This window comes from Gorilla gorilla, chromosome 22, assembly GCF_029281585.2.
Source record: "Gorilla gorilla gorilla isolate KB3781 chromosome 22, NHGRI_mGorGor1-v2.1_pri, whole genome shotgun sequence".
In the NCBI taxonomy this organism is placed as follows: domain Eukaryota; kingdom Metazoa; phylum Chordata; class Mammalia; order Primates; family Hominidae; genus Gorilla; species Gorilla gorilla.
In genome coordinates, this window is record NC_073246.2 from 11,248,825 (window position 1) to 11,267,071 (window position 18,247).

At 60.6% G+C, this 18,247-nt stretch overlaps 1 protein-coding gene across 1 annotated transcript in view; it reads left to right on the top strand.

Moving 5' to 3' along the window:
- Positions 1 to 18,247, top strand: part of LOC115934290 (protein Dok-7) — a 29,602-nt gene that overhangs the window by 4,682 nt on the left and 6,673 nt on the right. The window contains 3 exon segments of the mRNA XM_031010007.3: positions 5,573 to 5,803; positions 8,516 to 8,716; positions 17,708 to 17,827. Coding sequence (XP_030865867.2) covers positions 5,573 to 5,803; positions 8,516 to 8,716; positions 17,708 to 17,827 — 552 coding nt within the window.

Below are 18,247 nucleotides of genomic sequence, written 5' to 3' on the forward strand. Positions count from 1 at the left end.
GCATCCCAAAGACCCCACCACCTAACCCATCGCCTTGGGGGTGAAGATTTCAACACTGAAATTTCAGATTCAGACCCCAGCACTGAGTGCATGAGTGCACGTTTCTGTGTGTGTGTGCACAAGCATGAGTGCAAGCGCATGTCTGTGTCCACGTGTGTGTGCATGTGAATACCTGTGTGTGTAGGTGTGTGCAAGTGTGTGTGTGCATGTGAATACCTGTGTGTGGGTGTGTGTGCAAGTGTGTGTGTGCGTGCATGTGAATACCTGTGTGTGGGGGTGTGTGCGTGCAAGTGTGTGCACGTGCATGTGAATACCTGTGTGGGGTGTATGTGTGCAAGTGTGTGTGCGCGTGCATGTGAATACCTGTGGGAGTGTGTGCACGTGTGCACATGCGTGTGAATACCTGTGTGTGCGAGTGTGTGTCTGTGTGTGAGCTCAAATGCTTGTTTGTGCATGTGTCTGTGTGTGCAAGTGTGTGCCAGTGTCTGCATGGTGTGCAGCAGTGTGTGTGCCTGTGTGTGAATGTACATGTACAAGTGTGTCTGTGTGCCTGTGTGTGCATGTGTGAGTGTGCCTCTGTGTGCATGTATGAGTGTGCATGTGCGTGTGTGCGTGTATGAGTGTGTGACTTGTGTGAGTGTATGAGTGTGAGTGTGCCTGTGTGAGCATGTATGAATGTGTGTGCTTGTCTGTCAGTGTGCATGTATTGGCGTGTGCGTGCTTTGTGTGTGTGTGCATGTATGAGTGTGCATGTGCCTGTGTGTGTGTGCATGTATGAGTGTATGTGCCTGTGTCTGTGTCTGTGTGTATGAGTGTGCGTGGCTGTGTGTGTGCATGTATGTGTGCCTGTGTATGTGTCTGTATGAGTGTGTGTGCCTGTATGTGTGCCTGTGTGTCTGTGTGCGTGTGTGGGTGCATGTATGTGTGCCTGTGTGTGTTCATGTATGTCTGTGTGTGCCTGTGTGTGTATGCATGTAGGAGTGTGTGTGCGTGTATGTTTGTGTGCATGAGTGTGCATGCCTCTGTGTGTGTGCATGTGAGTGTGCCTGTGTATGAGTGTGCATGTCTGTGTGTGTATAAGTGTGTGTATGAGTGTGCGTGCTTTTGTGCACGTGTATGTGTGGTGCCTGTATGAGTGTACGTGTGCCTGTGTATGCATGTGTGTGTGAGTGTGCGTGTATGAGTGTGCCTGTGTATGAGTGCATGTCTGAGTGTGTGTGCATGTATTAGTGTGTGTGTGCCTGTGAGTGTGCCTGTGTGTGCATGCATGTATGAGTGTGCGTGCACATCTGTGTGAGTGTGCATGTATGTGTGTGTGTGTCTGTGAGTGTGCCTGTATGAGTGTGTGTGTGAGAGTGTGCGTGTGTGGCTGCTTGTTCCACATGGTCTCTGTGCCTTGGTTGGCCTCTCCTGGTGCCTCTTCCTCGTTTGTCTCCTTTCACCATCACGACCCGGTGCCCTCCACCCAGCCCAGTGCTGCCTGCCAGAGCCCCGGGAACCCCCCAAGTTCTGCAAAAGCCTTCTCTGGCCAGGTTGCAGCCAATGCCTGCATCCAGAGGGTGGGTGGGCAGGGCTGATGGTGGTTCCTCAGCCGCCGGGCAAGAGACCCCCAGCCGGAGGGTGGGTGGGCAGGGCAGATGGTGCTTCCTCAGCCGCTGGGTGAGAGACCCCCAGGTGCCCAGGCCTCCTGGGAGGGTGTGGCTGGGGCCCTCTGGGCCTGGCGCCCAGGGAGCTGGCCGGTGGCCATCCACTCCTGAGTCCCTCAGACCTGTGTCTCCCCGGCACACGTGCTGTGTCCCAGGGAGAGCCGCTACATCCTGGGGCTCTGGTGTCCTGGCCTTGACCTGGCTTGGTCTCAGCCCTGGGCCTGGAGCTTCCATCTCTCTGGTGCCAGTTCCTGCAGCGCTTTGCCCCCTGGCACTCCCCTAGAGATGCACTTTAAAAACAGGATCGATTTATTGTCAGTGATGAGGAGAGGGCAGCCTGAGCATGAGGGGGTGGGCGTCAGCTGCCGGAGAAGCTTCCGCCAGGCAGGAGGGGCGAGTGGGACCCCAGCTCTGACCTCTCCGCTTCTGTTCATGTTTGAAAATGAAATCGGTGGTTTGGGTGGTCGTCAGTTTCCTGTGGCCGACAGAAGAAAGCACCACAGCTGGGCCTTCAAACAACGAGAATTCACCCACTGAGTCCTGGGAGTTAGAGCTCTGCAGTCGAGGGGGCCGTAGGGCCACGCTCCCTCCAGGCTTCCCAGAGGGGCTCCTTCCTGCCTCTCCCAGCTCCTGCTAGACACAGGTGTCCCTTGGCTGTGGCCTCAGCGCTCCAGTCCCTGCCTCCGTCCCCATTCAGGTGACCTTCCCTGTGTCTGCGCCTCCTGTTCTGCCCCTTACAAGGACACTTGCTGCTGTGTTCAGATAATCCAGGATCGTGAACTCGATTACATATGCAGAAACCCTGTTCCCAAATAAGGACATACAGGTTCCGGGGTCGGGAGTGGACACATCTTGCTGGGGGTCACGCTCAGTCCCTGCACGTAAGTGCTCCTGGATTCTCAGGCGTTCCCAAGGTGCAGGGTGTGAGTCTGCATTTGTAGACAGAGTCCAGAAAAATCAGGCCGAGGGGTGGCGTCCGTGAATCAGAAAAAGGTCTGAGGGTCGAGCATGGGTTCAGCATGCGCGCCACCACCAGCCTTGCAGGGGTAGACGTCTAGGGTGGGGCCGGCTGGCTTGTAGAAGGTGTGAGAAGCCATCGTGGCAAATTCAACTCCTGGCCAGGAGTCGGCTCACTGTGGTCTCTGGGGCAAATCCTGCCGGAACCTGTTTTTGTAAATAAAGTTTTATTGGCTCACAGCCATTCCCACACGTGTCATCTGTGGCTGCTTTCCAGCTAAGTATGGTAAAGGAGACTTAAAGCTCAATCAAGCCAAAAGGGTGACGTCGGGCTCTTTACAGGCAAGCTCCTGACCCCAGTCCTGACTGTATTATTGGGAATGTAACTTGTTGAACAAAGGAGGTGCTGGTTGGGGGCAACGGAAGGAACTGGTTGTCATCAGGTGCCGGAGCTGTCTGCCAGGGTGTGGCCAAGGTGCCACCACCACAGAGCAGAGCCACAGGGGAGGAAAGGTCCCTGCCTGACTTCTGGGTGATCAGCCCACCAAGGCTCCGAGGAAGCTGAGGCCCTTGAGGTGGAAGGTGGTGGATGGTTGGCCAGTGTGTGCCCCTTGCTGAGCACTGAGGGTGAGCCGTGGGTCACCTGGTCCCTCTGTGCGTGGGCAGCCAGATTGCAGGGAAGCCGGTCTGGCCTTACAGCTGGTAATGCAGACAGATGTGTACCTGAATATGCAAGCATGTACTGAGTGCTTACTGCACACAGGGCCTCCACACCTTCCTGCAGATGGTCCTTACGGCATTGCTGCAGGTGGGGGTGCCACTGTCCCCAGGTCACAGATGAGGAAACTGAGGCCAAGATCCCAAGGCCATGCAGCTGGGAGGTCAGAGCAGGGATTCCCAGGGGCCTTGCCCCTTAGGGGAAGGGAGTGAAGGGGTGGTCTGTGTGGTGCATGATTATCCTCAGTGGAAGTTTCCACATGGGTGTGGCTCAGCTTCTTAGGGTCCCCCGAGGCAGAGGTGGCCCGGGCCCCTGCAGCGATCTCACAACACACTTCAACTGCAGAGGGTGGACACTGTGGGCTGTCCTCCGGCTCAAGCGGCCCTGGGGCCCGCATCCTGCGCGGAGCCACCCGTGGTCATGCTGTTCCCACACACCGTCATTTCTTGGGTGCTCTGGTGACGCATTTGGGGGACATTGCATTTGGGGGACATTGCATTTGGGGGACATTGCTGTTACGGCGAATTCCGATTACGCCGCTGTGTTTGATTTCTCTCTTGGGGCCGGGCGTCCAGCTTCCTGCCTTGGAGTTTCCAGAGGGGGCCAGTAGATTGTCTGGAAAGCCTCAGCTGGGCAGGCGGAGTTCTGTAGGTGCGGGAATGAGGGGGCTTCTTTCTCAAATTGGGAATGCCTAGCTTTTTTCTAGCTGTAAACGTTTCAGACACTGCAGACAGATCCTCCAATGGGAAGTGAACGCCCTGTCGCCGCGCCCACACCGCGCCTTGCTTTTGTGAATCAAGTTTCCCGGCATGCAGCTGTGCCCACGGGTCTACACATGGTCTGAGGCTGCTTTCACGCAGCAAGGGTGGCGGTGCTGAGCAGTGGCCGCAGAGCCTGTGTGGCCCTGAAAGCTGCATGCTTGCCCTCTGGCCCCTTGCAGAGGAAGCTTGCTGACCGCTGGCCCCTGTGGTCACACAGACACCCTGGCTCTGCGGGCTGTGGCCATGTGGCCCGGGGAGGTGGGCACGGCTGGGGAGGGAAGCTGAGCACCATGTCTACTCTGGACTCCATTGCAAAAATGAGTGTCTGCGTCAAATTCATTTGGGATTTTGGTTCTCACGTGGCTTTGCAGGGCCTGTGTGAAGAGTGAGCACCTGCTTTTCAGAGCTTCAGATGACATGTCATTCTGCAATCCTCTTCGGGGACATTCTCCCCCATCCCCTCCTGCATGCTCACAGGGATTTGGGGTGTTTGTATGAGGTCCCAAAACCTACACCCTCACCGAAGCCGGGTATCCTGGAGCCCAGCTGCCGGGGCCTAGGTGGGAGGAGGCCTGGTCGTCAAGCCTGGAGCCATGCCGGGAGGGCCGGGAGTCTTCCTGTGCCATCCTCTCTGCTCTCTCGGGCAGACCTGCTGCCCCCCCCATTCACAGGAGTGTCCCCGGGCCAGGTGGTTCACCCAAGGCCACACAGGGACTGTGCTGTGCCAGGTTTGAGCTGCACCTGGTGGAGTGGATGGCACCAGCCGGTTGCTTGTGGTGACAGTGACGCTGGAAAATGGGAAGGTGGGGGTGGGGACAGGGACCCGAGTTGCCCTGGAGGGTCCGGGAGGCAGAACGCAAGCAGGTCCCCAGCAGCCGAGGAAGAGACTAGGGCCTGCTGCGCTGGGAGGTGGCCGGGTGGATGGGGATGGGACGCAAGGCCCATTGACCTCCCCTACTCCCTGGGGCTGAAGCTCAGCCATACCCTGGGAACTAAAGGAACCAGGAGGGGCGGTGGGTCTCGAGGCAGCAGGGAGTGGGCACAGGTGTGGCTTGCAGGGCAGCAGGATAGGAGCGGGCTGGCAGAACCAGGGCAGGAGGCCACAGCCACCGGGCAGGCCCCACGCTGGGCCCCCAAGCCCCTGACCACAGATCCTGCAGCCCTCAGTGTGTCCCAGGGCGCTCCAGGGCCTGGGACAGGGCAAATCCGCAGGTGAAGGTCCAGAACCGAGTCATGGGAGCCAGCGTTGGGGGCCGGGCACAGACATGAGTATTCTGAGTTCATTTCTGCTCTTGCAGCCCGTGGGTCTTGCAGGGGGAGGGGATCGCCCCATTTTGTATGCTGGGAGTCGAAGCCTTGACATGGCTGAGTGGCTGGCTTGAGGTCATGACCCCAGCCCGGGTCTCTGCACTGTCACGGCCTCCCTGGGGACGCCAAGGGTGCAGGCAGGTGGTGTTGGCTGGCGTCCCTGATGGCCGCGCTCCTTGCAGACTGCCTGCTGATGCTGGTCTACAAGGACAAGTCGGAGCATACCAAGGGCCTGTGGGAGCGCAGCAGCCTGACGCTAGAGGACATCTGCGGGCTGGAGCCCAGCCTGCCCTACGAGGGCCTGGCCCACACGCTGGCCATTGTCTGCCTGTCCCAGGCCATCATGCTGGGCTTTGACAGCCACGAGGCCATGTGTGCGTGGGATGCCCGGATCCGCTATGCGCTCAGCGAGGGTGAGTGACAGGGGCCAGGGCCGGGCGGGGGCTCCCTGTTCAGGTGTGCCGGGGCCCCTCACCAACGTGGGCTGTGGAGGTGGGAGCGGCTCCAGGGAACCTTGCAGGAAGATGGGACATTCATGGGTGCCTTAGGGTGGACTGAGCTCCAGCCTGGGGGTGCCCACGAGGGTTTGGGAGGGGGAGTCTGCTGGGCTATGGTGTCTTTAGAGCTCCCTAGCCTGACTGTTAGTTACAACTGGAGCCTTTAACCCAAGCTGGTGGCCTTTGGAGGGACGTGGCTTCCCAAAGCCCTGCCCTTTGCTTCCTACACTGGTCAGTGGAGCCCAGAGCCTGGGTAGGAAGGAGAGCCCCAGGCTGGGCGGTCCCACCCCAGCTTCCCCCCAAAACAGGATGGGAGGGAGGGAGGGAATAGAGGGAGGGGAGAGGGAGGGGAAGGGAGTGCTCCCCTGCGGAACCGGCCCTGGAAGAGGTGGAATGTCAGTCCCAGCCCTGCAGGGGCTTCGAATGGGTGCCTGGGGGCCTCTGGGGGCTGAGCTGCCCTGGGGCTGTGAGCAGAGGTGGGTGGTGATGGGGCCCTGGGCACTCAGCGGCAGAGCAAGCATAATCCTGCATCTCCTAAGAAACCAAAATCAGTGCCAAAACCCCATAATGAGCAAAACAGTAGAATGTCCACTGAGTTGAGTCCTGGTCCTACCCTGGCACCCACCCAATAATCCCAGCAGCCCCAGCTGCCCTCGCTTTAAAAACTTGCTATTTTAGGCTGGGCGCAGTGGCTCATACCTGTAATTCCAGTACTTCGGGTGGCTGAGGTGGGTGGATCACCTGAGCCCAGGAGATAAGAGACCAGACCACCCTGGGCAACGTGGCAAAACCTCGTCTCTACTAAAAATACAAAAATGATGGCCAGGTGCAGTGGCTCATGCCTGTAAACCTTGTGCTTTGGGAGGCTAAGGCGGGCAGATCACCTGAGGTCAGGAGTTCAAGACCAGCCTGGCCAACATAGTGAAACCCCGTCTCTACTAAAAATAGAAAAATTAGCCTGGTGTGGTGGTGGGCACATGTAATCCCAGCTACTCAGGAGGCTGAGACAAGAGAATCGCTTGAACATGAGAGGCAGAGGTTGCAATGAGCTGAGATCGCGTCATTGCACTCCAGCCTGGGCAACAGAGTAAGACTCCATCTCAAAAAAAAAAAAAGAGCTGGGAGGTGGAAGTTGCGGTGACCTGAGGTTGTGCCACTGCCCTCCAGCCTGGGCGACAGAGTGAGACCCTGTCTCAAAAAAACAAACACAAAAAAACTTGCTATTTTGATCAGCATGGACTCTGCATAACTTTACTTTTTAAAATACTGATTAAAATATCCTGGCCCTTGATGGCTGAGTTCTTTGGCCTTGGAGGTGAGTGTCCCGCTCCCCCAGTCTTGGCCCCAAGGCAGCAGCCCCTCCTGCTCCACTGAGTGGGGAAAGAGAAGCTGGGAGCTTAGTGGGAGGAGGTGCGGTTGGCTCTGCAGGAGGGCGCAGGGGAAGGAGACATTAGGAGGGAAGAACTGCATCTTTCCAGAAAGTTCTCCCGTTGGGGGTTCCCTCCAGCCTGGCTCAGCGGCATGGGTCTGCTTCCTTCATCCGCTGGCGCAGGGCCATGGCACAGAGGCTGCTGGGCACCGCCCAGGCAGTTTCATCTTGATAGAACGTGGCCTGACAAGGATGCGCCTGAGGCCACAGCTTGGAGCAGGTGGAGGAGGCAGAGAAGGGGGAGGTGGGATGGGAACAGGGGTCCCTTTGGCTCTGGGGGTTGGAGATGGAGCAGGTGAGGCCCCTGGTGGGGAGGCTGCTGTCTGCCTGGCGTGCTGACCTGGGAAGACAGGGGAGGCGGGGACAGCATTCAGGACCACTGTTGTCTCTGAGGCTTTCAGGGGCAGGGGCCTGGGCAGAGCCAGTGGACAGGACCATGGGGGTGCTCAGGGTTCGGGTGAATGGCCACCTGGATGGAGAGAGGGCCGGTGGTGCCCTGAGGTTCCCATGGCCAGGCTGGGGCCTCGATGCAGACTCCAGACTCTCCACACCCGAACTGGAGGCTGGGAGGGTCCCTGAGCCTCAGTTTCCCCTTCTGTGATGGAGCCACACAGCTGTGGAGAGAGAGCCTTCCTGGAAAGGAGGTTCTGGGGGTGGGAGCCCAGCCAGGGCACTCAGCTGCCCTGTCCTCCCTAGCACCTCCGTGGTGGAGGGGAGGGAGGTGGAGGTCCGAGGTCAGGCCCCTCTGAGACTTCCTTGCCCCTGAACAAAGATAGTTCCTGGGAGGATGGCAAGGAGAGAAGTGCAGCCACCAGTCCCCCTCGTGGCTGTGAGGAGTGCCATTTGCTCATCCTGCCGTCGCTGCCTCCCCGGCTGACACCTGGGCGGCTGCCCCCACCTGCCCCAGCCTGGCCCCTGCCCCTGCTGCCTCCTCCTGAGATGCCTTCTCACCCCACCTGTCCACAGTGACCCCTGTTGCCTCCTCTCATGATGCCCTCTCGCCCCACCTGCCCATGATGCCCTCTCACCCCACCTGCCCGTGATGCCCTCTCACCTCACCCGCCCGTGATGCCCTCTCACCCCGCCTGCCCATGATGCCCTCTCGCCCCGCCTGACCGTGATGCCCTCTCACCCCACCCGCCCATGATGTCCTCTCACCCTGCCCACCCATGATGCCCTCTCGCCCCGCCTGCCCGCAGTACATAGGTTCCATGTGACAGTGGCTCCAGGCACCAAGTTGGAGAGCGGCCCGGCTACCCTGCACCTCTGCAATGATGTCCTCGTCTTGGCCAGGGACATCCCCCCGGCTGTCACGGGGCAGTGGAAGCTGTCCGACCTCCAGCGCTACGGGGCCGTGCCAAGCAGATTCATCTTTGAAGGCGGGACCAGGTGTGGGTACTGTAAGTACGGATGTGTGGGGTCACTGGGCAGCAGCAGCACCCCCCACTTCCCCCGAGAACTGCTGGCTTCGGGCCGGCCAACCCCACTTGCAGGCTGGCCCGCTGGCATTTCCAGAATGCGCCGGCAGGTGGACGGAGTCTCCCCATGCTCGATGTCCGAGGTCCTGTGCCTGCAGGAACCTCAGGGTGGAGTGTCGAGGTTGGGCCTTGGCTACCTCTGCTCTTCCTCACTGGAGGGAGAGAGTTCAGGGATGCGAGGCGGGGCCTGAGGCCACATAGCCTCAGAGCCACTCATATCCAGATTTCATGGAAAGGAAAAAACAAAGAACAAACGCATTTAGCAGTGGGGAGTGTGAGCTCCCGCATAAGCACCGCAGAAACACATTCCTGGACCAAGAATTCCTGGTGGACATGCCAGCCACCCCACCTGTGGGCCGCCCAGAGCGGCCCTAATGTCCCCAGTGAGGTGGCCAGGCCATGGGTGGGGATGGCCTGAGTCCTCTGGGCCTATGAAGGCCTGAGAGCTGTCCTCAGCCAGGGGAGTGAGGGAAATGGGAGCAGGAAGGCACCCGGCCCTCCCCAGAGAGTCTGAGGTGCCTGCCAGGGCTGCTGCAGGAGCAGGTTGTTCCAGCAACCCCCTCCACTTTCTTCCATGTTGGGTGCAGATGCGCCAGGTTGCCCTGTGGACCTGCAGTCCCCGCGGAGGGTGTGACCCCTCCTCTCTTCTCTCTGGAGGGGCAGCTGCTCATTGGCCGGGCTGAAGGCGGGCAGAGGGACCTCCTGTGGGCCTGGTTTGGGTCTGAGAGGACTGAGGGACTGCACTTGGCTCACACTGGTGGGGGGTCTGGTGGAGCCTGGATGTGTCTGGGTGGAGGAAACGCAGGCAAGGACACGGGCCACACTGGCCGCCTGGGACCTCATCCTGCAAAGGCCAGCTGGGGCACGGGCGCAAGCCCGTCTGGGTGCCACATTCTGCCACCTTCTGCGCTGGGCGCTGGGAGCAAACCCAGTGGGCCTTGTGGCAGGAGCCAGCCCTGCTGGGGCCTTTGAGGAGACGACATCTAACCCTTGAAAGGGGAACAGGGCAGTGAGGCTTAGGCTCCACGGGCTGGGGGCATACACAGCCAGCTGCAGGAGGCACGTGGGGCACAGCTGGCCCGGAGTCTCGGCCCTTGGGGCTGGCAGGGGCCATAGCCAGAGTCCAAAGGGCCTTGGCCCCTCTGGGATTGGAGAGCCAGTATGGATGGGCAGGGCCGCTGCCTACGCCAGCTGTGAGCTGGTGCAGGGGGGTGGGGTGGGGGGTGGTTCCCGGGAGAGCTAGGACACCTGTCGGGGTCCCATCTGCCCCCAGGCCCTCCCTGCAGCAGGCCAGAGGTTCAGTACTGGGGCTTCGGGAGCCACTGGGGAGTGGGTTGGCGGTGGCTGGGCACAGTGGGTGGGCCCAGCGTCCCTGTCCTTTGTCGTGTGGGAAGCCAGAGCTGCAGGCTGTAGTTGTCCTGGCACGGGCAGCCTGTCCTGTCTGTTGTGTGCTAGGTTTGGGGGTGCCTGGAGGAGGGGGACCCATACCTTCCTTTCTGTCTGTGGAATTCCTTGGCACGGGCAGGCAGCCGGCCGGGGTGGCGCCGCGTTCTCACACTCTAAGCCGGGGCACAGCAGGAGGACCCGTTTCCTTGGAGACCTGCTTATTTTGTCTAGGCCATAATGGAATGGGGACACTGGATGTTTTTCCTCTGAGGCCGTGGAGGTTCACATCCCTGCCGAGGTGTGGGTGGCCCTTTTCCGCTGGTAAACAATCCCACACCTGGGGCTGTGCTTCTCCCCAGGGCGAGGCTACTGTGCCGTTTTCCTGGGCTGCTCAAAAGCCGGGGGCACTCTTGTGGGGCCGTCTGTGTCGCTGCTGTCTCTCCGGGGCAAGCTGTTAGAGCAGCCCCACCTGCAAACCTGCAAACCAGGCTGGCCCCACAGAACCTGCAAACCTGCAAACCGGGCTGGCCCCACAGAACCCACAAGCCTGCAAACTGGGCTGGCCACACAGAACCTGCAAACAGGGGCTGGCCCCACAGAACCCGCCTTTGCAGCTCAGTGCTGAATGTTCTCGTCCCCAGTGGTACCCTGGCCTGAGAGAGGAAGGGCTCTGGGAATTCGGTCACCGATGGCTGCACACCCCGTAGGGCAGGTGGGTTCTGGAGGCCAGGCTGGAAGGCTTGGCCGAGCCACCCATCCCTGTCCCCAGCAGGCCCTGCTGGGCTGTATCCTCCTGGAGACAGGCGTGGCCACCACCCTGGGTGGTTTAGGCTGGGTCTTAGACTCCGCCACGCGATGGTGTTCTCAACGCAGCACTGAGTGCAGGCCATGTGGCTGGAGGGACGGGGCGTCTGCGGCACGTGTGGGCAGCCTGGGGCCTCTGGCGGGAGGGAGCCGGCAACTCGGGTGGTCCAGGGGCAGCGGCATCAGCTTCCTGGGGCTTCTGTAGCAGATGACCCCCCAAGAGAGGGCCAAGTGTCCAGAACAGGTTCCTTCTGCAGCCTGGAGGCCAGAAGTCCCAAATCAAGGGGTCCTCAGGGTTGGCTTTTTCCAAAAGCTCTTGGGGAGGACCCATGGGAAGGTCCTTCCTGCCCCTTCCAGCCGCTAGTGGCCCTGGCGGCCTCGGCTCGTGGCTGTGCCACTCCAGTCCCTGTGCCTGCTGGCTCCTGCGTGGGCCTCCTCTTCAGTCTTGCAGTCTGTGGACTTAGGGCCCACCTGGATGACCCAGGGTGACCCCATCCCGAGACCATCAATTCCATCTGCAGGGGCTCCTGTTCACAGGCCCTGGTATGTGAACACATTTTGTGGGCCACCATTTGGCTGACAACCGGGGCCACTGGGACGGAGAAATATCCAGAATCTGAATCCCAATAAGTCTGTGGGTGTCGTCACATTCAGTCTGGAGGTCACAGCTGGGCTGGAGTCGTGGGAAGGCCCTGGAAGTTCTTGGGTGTAGGAAATTCACATTCCCTCCTTCCCCAGGGACAGGTCCTAGCCTGGCCCCCGATCCCCAGAATCGCCTCACTTGGCCCCACCACAGCCAGCTCTGCAGAGAGCAGAAAGGGTGACCCTGGCCCAAGGCGATGGCTGCGCCTCACTCATCCTGAGACGCTGGGCGTGGGTGTGCATCACGGGGGCCTTGGTGGGGTCGGGTGGAGACAGGCCTGGCTGGTCTTGGTGCCTGGGGAGCGGAGGTCTGTGGACAGCTGCCTGTTCAGAATGGGACAGGAGGTGGCTTGGTGACAGCAACCCCCGGGTCCCCAGTGTGGCCCAATTCCCCATCTCTGTTGGTCACGGGCCTGTAGTGTGGACTCCTGGAGCTTGGCTCGAGCGCACTTGGCACATGGCAGGCGATGGTCTGTGGACAGCTCAGGGCTGCGGGCTCCAGCCTCACACACGGGCAAGTGACTGGGCCCCGCCTTCGGGGACGGACTGTGCGTGGTGGAGAGTGATGCAGAGAGTGCCACTCGCCCTGGGACAGGCTCAGCTTGCAGCACAGACAGTGGTGGGCCCCAGAGAGGGTGAGCCCACCCAGAGCCTAGGAAGGGAGGGCTTTGGAGGCGCAGGGGGACGTTTGAGCTGGGCCTTGAGGGTGAATGGAAGCTTTTGGAGGTGCCCCCTTTTTCCCCCCTTACCTGCTCTCTCCAGCTGGGTCCAGTCCAAGGACCATATCTGCCTCTTTGCCCAGCCTCTGGGGGCCACCGGGAGCATTTGAAACTCATTTTGACTTTTAAAAATGATTAAGAATGTGGCCAGTCACAGTGGCTCATGCCTGTAATCCCAGCACTTTGGGAGGTGGAGGTGGTAGGATCACCTGAGGTCAGGAGTTCGAGACCAGCCTGGTCAACATGGTGAAACCCTATCTCTACTAAAAATACAAAAATTAGGCAGGTGTGGTGGCAGGTGCCTGTAATCCCAGCTACTCCAGAGGCTGAGGTGGGAAAATCACTTGAACCTGGGAGTTGGAGGTTGCAGTGAGCTGAGATCCCGCCATTGCAGTCCAACCAAGGCAACAGAGCCAGGCTCTGTCTCAAAAAAAAAAAAAAAAAAAAAAAAAAAAAAGAGTAAAGAATGAAAACCTGAACTGGGGAGGGAGGCTCTTGCTACATGAACGCGGCATCTGCCCAGCTCTGGAGAGCCCCCTGCCGGCCACCTTTGGCCACTGCAGCCTGCGGGGGCAGCCTGGACAGAGCTGGCTGGAACCCTGGCCTCTGTCAGGCAGCAGGGAGCGCCTTCAGCGGTTTCTCATTGCCGGGCGCTGGGCCTAGGGATCAGATGGTTCGGCCTCAGAGGCTGCATGAGACTGAATGAGGCATTTTCAGTCCTCAGAGGGTGCGAGGGGAGCCAGGAGGGGCACAGACCCCAGGCTGGGGCACTGGGGGGAAGCTCTCTGGAGGGGTGAGCCTCAGGGGACTTCTGCAGGGTGAATAGGAGTTAGCTCAGCTGTCAGAGGGTAAGGGGTGGAGGGGGGTGAAAAGGGCACTTCAGACATCTTTGAGCATGAATGGGTGTCCCGAAGGGCTGTGTAGGAGCCCTGTTAGGTAGGGATAGGAGGCGTGAGGGTAGAGGAGGAGGAGGAGACAGGGCTGGGTTGTAGAGAGCTGGCTAATTGGACCAGTGTTTGCACCATTGTCTCGGAGCAGCAGGGAGCCATTGAAGGTGCTTGAGCAGGGGGAGTGTTTTATATGCTAATGTTGACCCCGGGGTGCAGATGAGCTTGGAGGAAGAGGCTGGCAGGGGACAGAGAAGGTTCTGGTTGAGGTCCAGAAGATGGAGGGCGAGGCTGCCCCAGGCAGCAGCTGCCTGGTTGGGGGATGGGAACCCTGTGGATTGCAGGAATGTTAACAAGGTGGTGATGGACAAGGGAAGGAGAGCCGGCCCGGGAAGGGGGGCCTTCTAGAGTGGTGCCCCTGGACTGGGGCTGCTTCAGGAGGGCAGAGGAGGGGTGGGAGCCAACACCCACTGCCAGGCTCCAGGCCTTCCTCCGCCCGAGACTCACCAGGTGGGGCCACTCCCAAGTGTACAAGAAGCTGCCACCTTGGGGGATGGAGAGGGCTGAGGGTCATGTTATCAAGACTTCTCAGTCCTGCCCATGCCTATCTGGCATGAGCCATGCAGGACACCCTGGTCACCCCGATGTTTGTTCTCTGAGGAGCTGGGATTATGAGCACTTAAGATTCTGACATCAAGGGGCAGCCACGAGGGCACTCAAGATTATTCAAACGGAAACCGTCCTAGATCTAATTGGCTCATTGAATGTCTGCGTGGAAGCCAGGAGGGCACTCAAGAATATTCAGATGGAAACCATCTTAGATCTAATTGGCTCATTAAATTTCTGCGTGGAGGAGCATTTTCTTTCTCAAGCCGGTGAGTCCTGGAGTTAGTGCAGCAGCTTTTTCACTGGAGACATGTTTCTCAGGAAGCAGGTGCGTCTGTAACGTGGGTGAGGTTTGCCCGCCACTCAGCAACCCCAGCCTCTGTCCAGAGTTGGCGCCACCCTGAGCCCCGCAGGTCCTGGTCTTCTGCTTGTGTTGTGCTGACTCTGTCCTGCTTCTCTGCATCTCCCATGCTCTTTCCTCTTACCCTCATGCCTCCTATCCCCCCCAACAGGGCTCCTACACAGCCCTTTGGGACACCCGTTTGTGCTCAAAGATGTCTGACATGCCCTTTTCACCCCCTCCACCCCTTACGCTCTAACAGCTGAGCTAACTCCTATTTACCCTGCCACACCTAGTGGCTGGTGGCTGTTCCCTGGCTGGCAATTCTGTGGGCCAGGGATCTGGACGGGGCTCAGTGAGGACAGCTCATCTCTGCCCCATGAGGTGCTGCCTGGGGTCCCTTGGGCAGTGGCATTTGGCTATGGTGGGGCCCAAAGGCCCAGGAAAGCACTGTGCCGGCTGTTGGCTGGGTTGCCTCAGTTTCCCTCCAGGAACCTCACCCTCCAATAGGACACCTTGGGCTTCTCAATAGGTTCCAAGAGAGCAGAAGCAGAAGCTGCCAGGCCTCTGATGGTCTTGGGGCAGGGCTGGGAGAGCATCCCTCGTGCCACTTTATGCCAGAGCCATCACTGGCTGGCTTCGATTGCGGGGAGGGAGTGGACCAGCCTCTGGAGAAGGAGCGGCCTCCAAGGGCAGGGATAGGGGAAACAGAGTGGCCGGCTTTACTGCAGTCACACCTGTGTGATACCGCAAAATGGGGCAGGCCCTGTTCTCCCCCCTTTCCCCAAACACACAGGCAAACAGGAAACATGCGCACCCTGTCTTGGGGAAGGGGAAGGGGGGTGGTCAGCAGCCTCTCACCTATGTCTTTCCACCCAAGGCTGAGCACTGGGGGTCTCCTGGTTATGGGCGCTTGGGTGGACACTGAGACCACAGACAGCTTGGGCTCCCTGCTGGCAAGGTGCTCAGCCTGGCGGCCAGGACAGCAGCAGGTGGGGCTCTGCCCCAGAGGAGGCGTCTGTGAGCGCACCACAGAGGGGCTGTCGGGGTCAGGGGACTGAAGGGGGCCAGAGGCCAAGAAAAGCATCATGAAAGGTGTCGTTATGTGGCCTGAGTCTGGAAAGGTCCGGGGTGTTCTAGGTGGCCAGGGGTGTGGAGGGCGGGGGTGGCAGCCTCCTGAGTGGAGATGTAGGGGTGTGGAGGGTGGGGACAGCAGCCTCCTGAGTGGAGATGGCAGGCAGACCTGGTGTGCAGAGGGAGCTTTGCGCATTCCCAAGACTGTGGGGGCTGGGTGGGAGTGGGGAGGCTGCGGGCAGGGGTGGAGCATGAACCCAGGGAGGCCCAGCGAGAGCCTAGTCGTGCAGTGTCCTGGGAGGTCATGGCCCAAGACCTTGGCAGACCAGCATTGGAGATGGGCATCTTCCTCCAGGGCCACTGATGTCAGCTCTGCTGGCATGGATGATGGGGGTGGCTGGCAAGGGTGTCGCGTGGGCACGTGGGAGCCCGAGGCTGGCGGTGGGCTGTGCTCCAGGCCTTGCCCAGTTGACCGTGTCTTCGGGGTGAGTGACGCTCTGCAGACGCCCCATGGAATGCGGGGCCGGCTCCACTCCTTCCGTAATGTGGTTTTTTATAGTCGGGGGACTCATTGTCCTGCGGCCACTGCCAGCTGTCTGTAAGCTCAGGATTAGAGAGCCTGGCCTTTCGTGAGAGCTGGGGCTGGGCCGGCTGAGCCCTTCACAGGGAGGGGTGGACCACGGGGACAGGGAGCGACTGCCTGGCACTGAGTGAGCCAGCCAGCAGACAGCATGACGGCCTTCTCCTTGCCTGCCCCCAGGGCCTGGTGTGGGCTCTCTTCTGCCCACCCTACCCAGCTTGGGGGCCCCACCCCATCATGGCCCCCATGAGCCTCTCGGGGCATCCTCCTGGATGGCATCGCAGCAGGCATTGGCCTCCCTTCCATGCCCCACCTCCACTTCTGATCAGGAGCACCCCTCACCCACAGCAGGACTGAAAGCTCTGTCGGGCCAGGAGGTGCTCAGGGAGTCAGGGGACTTGGACTTGAGTCCACCTCGTGGCTGTGTGATGGTGGACAGGTGGCGTGCCCTCTCTGGGCCTCAGTGTCCTTTTTGCTAAAGTAGGAATGGCGCTGTCCCATGACCCGGTTTGGGGACACTATGTGGAAGGAAGCATCCACAGCACAAGGTGCCGCTTGCCCTCGTGTGCCCGGGGTGGCTGCCAAGGGGCCGGCAGCGTCGCCACGTGTCGGGGCTGGCCCGAGTTCCGTGTCCCTGGAATCTACAGCCTGTGTTCCGTGAAGGCAGAGCGTGACTGGGCAGCAGGCAGCGGGGGTTCTAATGCCGAGATTTCCCTTCCCCCCGACTCCTGCCCGCCCCGGCGCCTTCCCTCCTGCGTACCTTTCTTTGGGCAATGGGCAGAGGCCCCGGAGCGGGCGGGATTCCTGTGAGGTGACGCAAGCTGGAGTGTCCAGCCGGGTGCAGCCAGCCCAGTGGCCCATTCACGCGGCCGCCAGGGCTTCATTCACCCCTGGCCGGGAGGGCAGCGCCCCCGTGACTCGCAGCTGGGGCTTCTCCACGGGTGGCAGCCGCATCGCTCTGCCAGTGACGCTGGGCTGGTCCCCGGGGGCCCTCCTGCTGCTGTGGGGGTGCAGGGGTGGATGTTGGCCCCAGGATGCTGCACATGGCCTCAGGGCGGCACCCACACACTGGCATCTCCAGCTTCCCCTGAAAGATGACCGAGGAGGTGGGGAGGACGCGGTGCTGGCCAGCAGTGATGGCTGTGGCATGTGTGGGCAGGTGCCGTGCCACACCTTTTACAAACATCTGAACGCAGCCCTCACGACAGCCCGGGGGAAGGAAGTGCGGTCACATGGCAGCCGTCCTGGGATGTAACCCCAGCTCCAGGTGGCACAGCTCCCTTCTCCTGTGGCCTTGGAGCCCTGAGAGGACCCTACTTGATGTCTCTGGGGTCTCCTGGCTGCTTCATTTGCCCTCAAGACGGCTGTGGGGGCAGGGTTGCTGGGACCTTGGGGCAGAGGAGGGACTGATCAAGCACCTGCTGGGTGGCAGAGCAGCCACATCCCCCCATCCCCCCAAGCCAGCCCAGAAGGCAGGTATGTGGGCGGGGGCACCCCCTCCCTCCTCCTCCCCATGCCCTGTCGGCTGCAGGACCTAAGATGGGTGGAGCAGCACTCACCCCAACGCCCAAGTTTGAAGGGTGCGGCGGGGTCCCTGGGGAGTCCAGAGGCTCTGGGGACCCAGCTTCACAGAGCCAGGCGGGGTGTCGGCTCTGGGCACCCGGATTCGCGGGGCCAGGCGGAGTGTCGGCTCTGGGCACCTGGCTTCGTGGGGCCAGGCGGGGTGTCGGCTCTGGGCATCTGACTTCGTGGGGCCAGGCGGGGTGTCGTTGTCAGCTCTTGGTGGAGTTTGCTCTGGTTTCCTGCGTTCCTCCTCTTCAGGGTCCCCAGCCTGCGCTCGGGCCAGGCTGACCTGTCTCTGTCCTTCCTCTGCAGGGGCTGGCGTCTTCTTCCTGTCCTCGGCCGAGGGGGAGCAGATCATCTTCCTGTTCGACTGCATCGTCCGAGGCATCTCCCCCACCAAGGGCCCCTTTGGGCTGCAGCCGGTTCTACCAGGTGCGTGTGGGAGCCTGGCCGGCCGGGGAGGGTGCGCTCGGCAGGCTGTGCGACGTCCTGGGGCGGGGAGCGACAGTGATTTGTCAGCCCAGTTAGATGGCCACCCTCCCCAACCCCAGCTAAGGAACCAGAGCCTTTCCAGGCCAGGACTGCAGCCTGGGCTTCCACAAGCCCTGCTGAGGGATTCAGAGCAGCGGGGGCTGGGCTCGTACCTGCAGGTGCTCTCCCTCGGGGGTCCGAGCTGTTGGAATGCTTGGGCCTAGAGCTTTCTGACTGGGACAGTCAGCCACAGCTGCCACTGTGCAGTAAGAGACCCTCTGACCCACCACCACCATCTTCCACGCCCAGGAGCAGGGAAGGCCTTGCCCGAGCTCGGTGGCCCGGGGGCAGCTGGTCTGACTCTGCAGCTGGGGTCCGGAC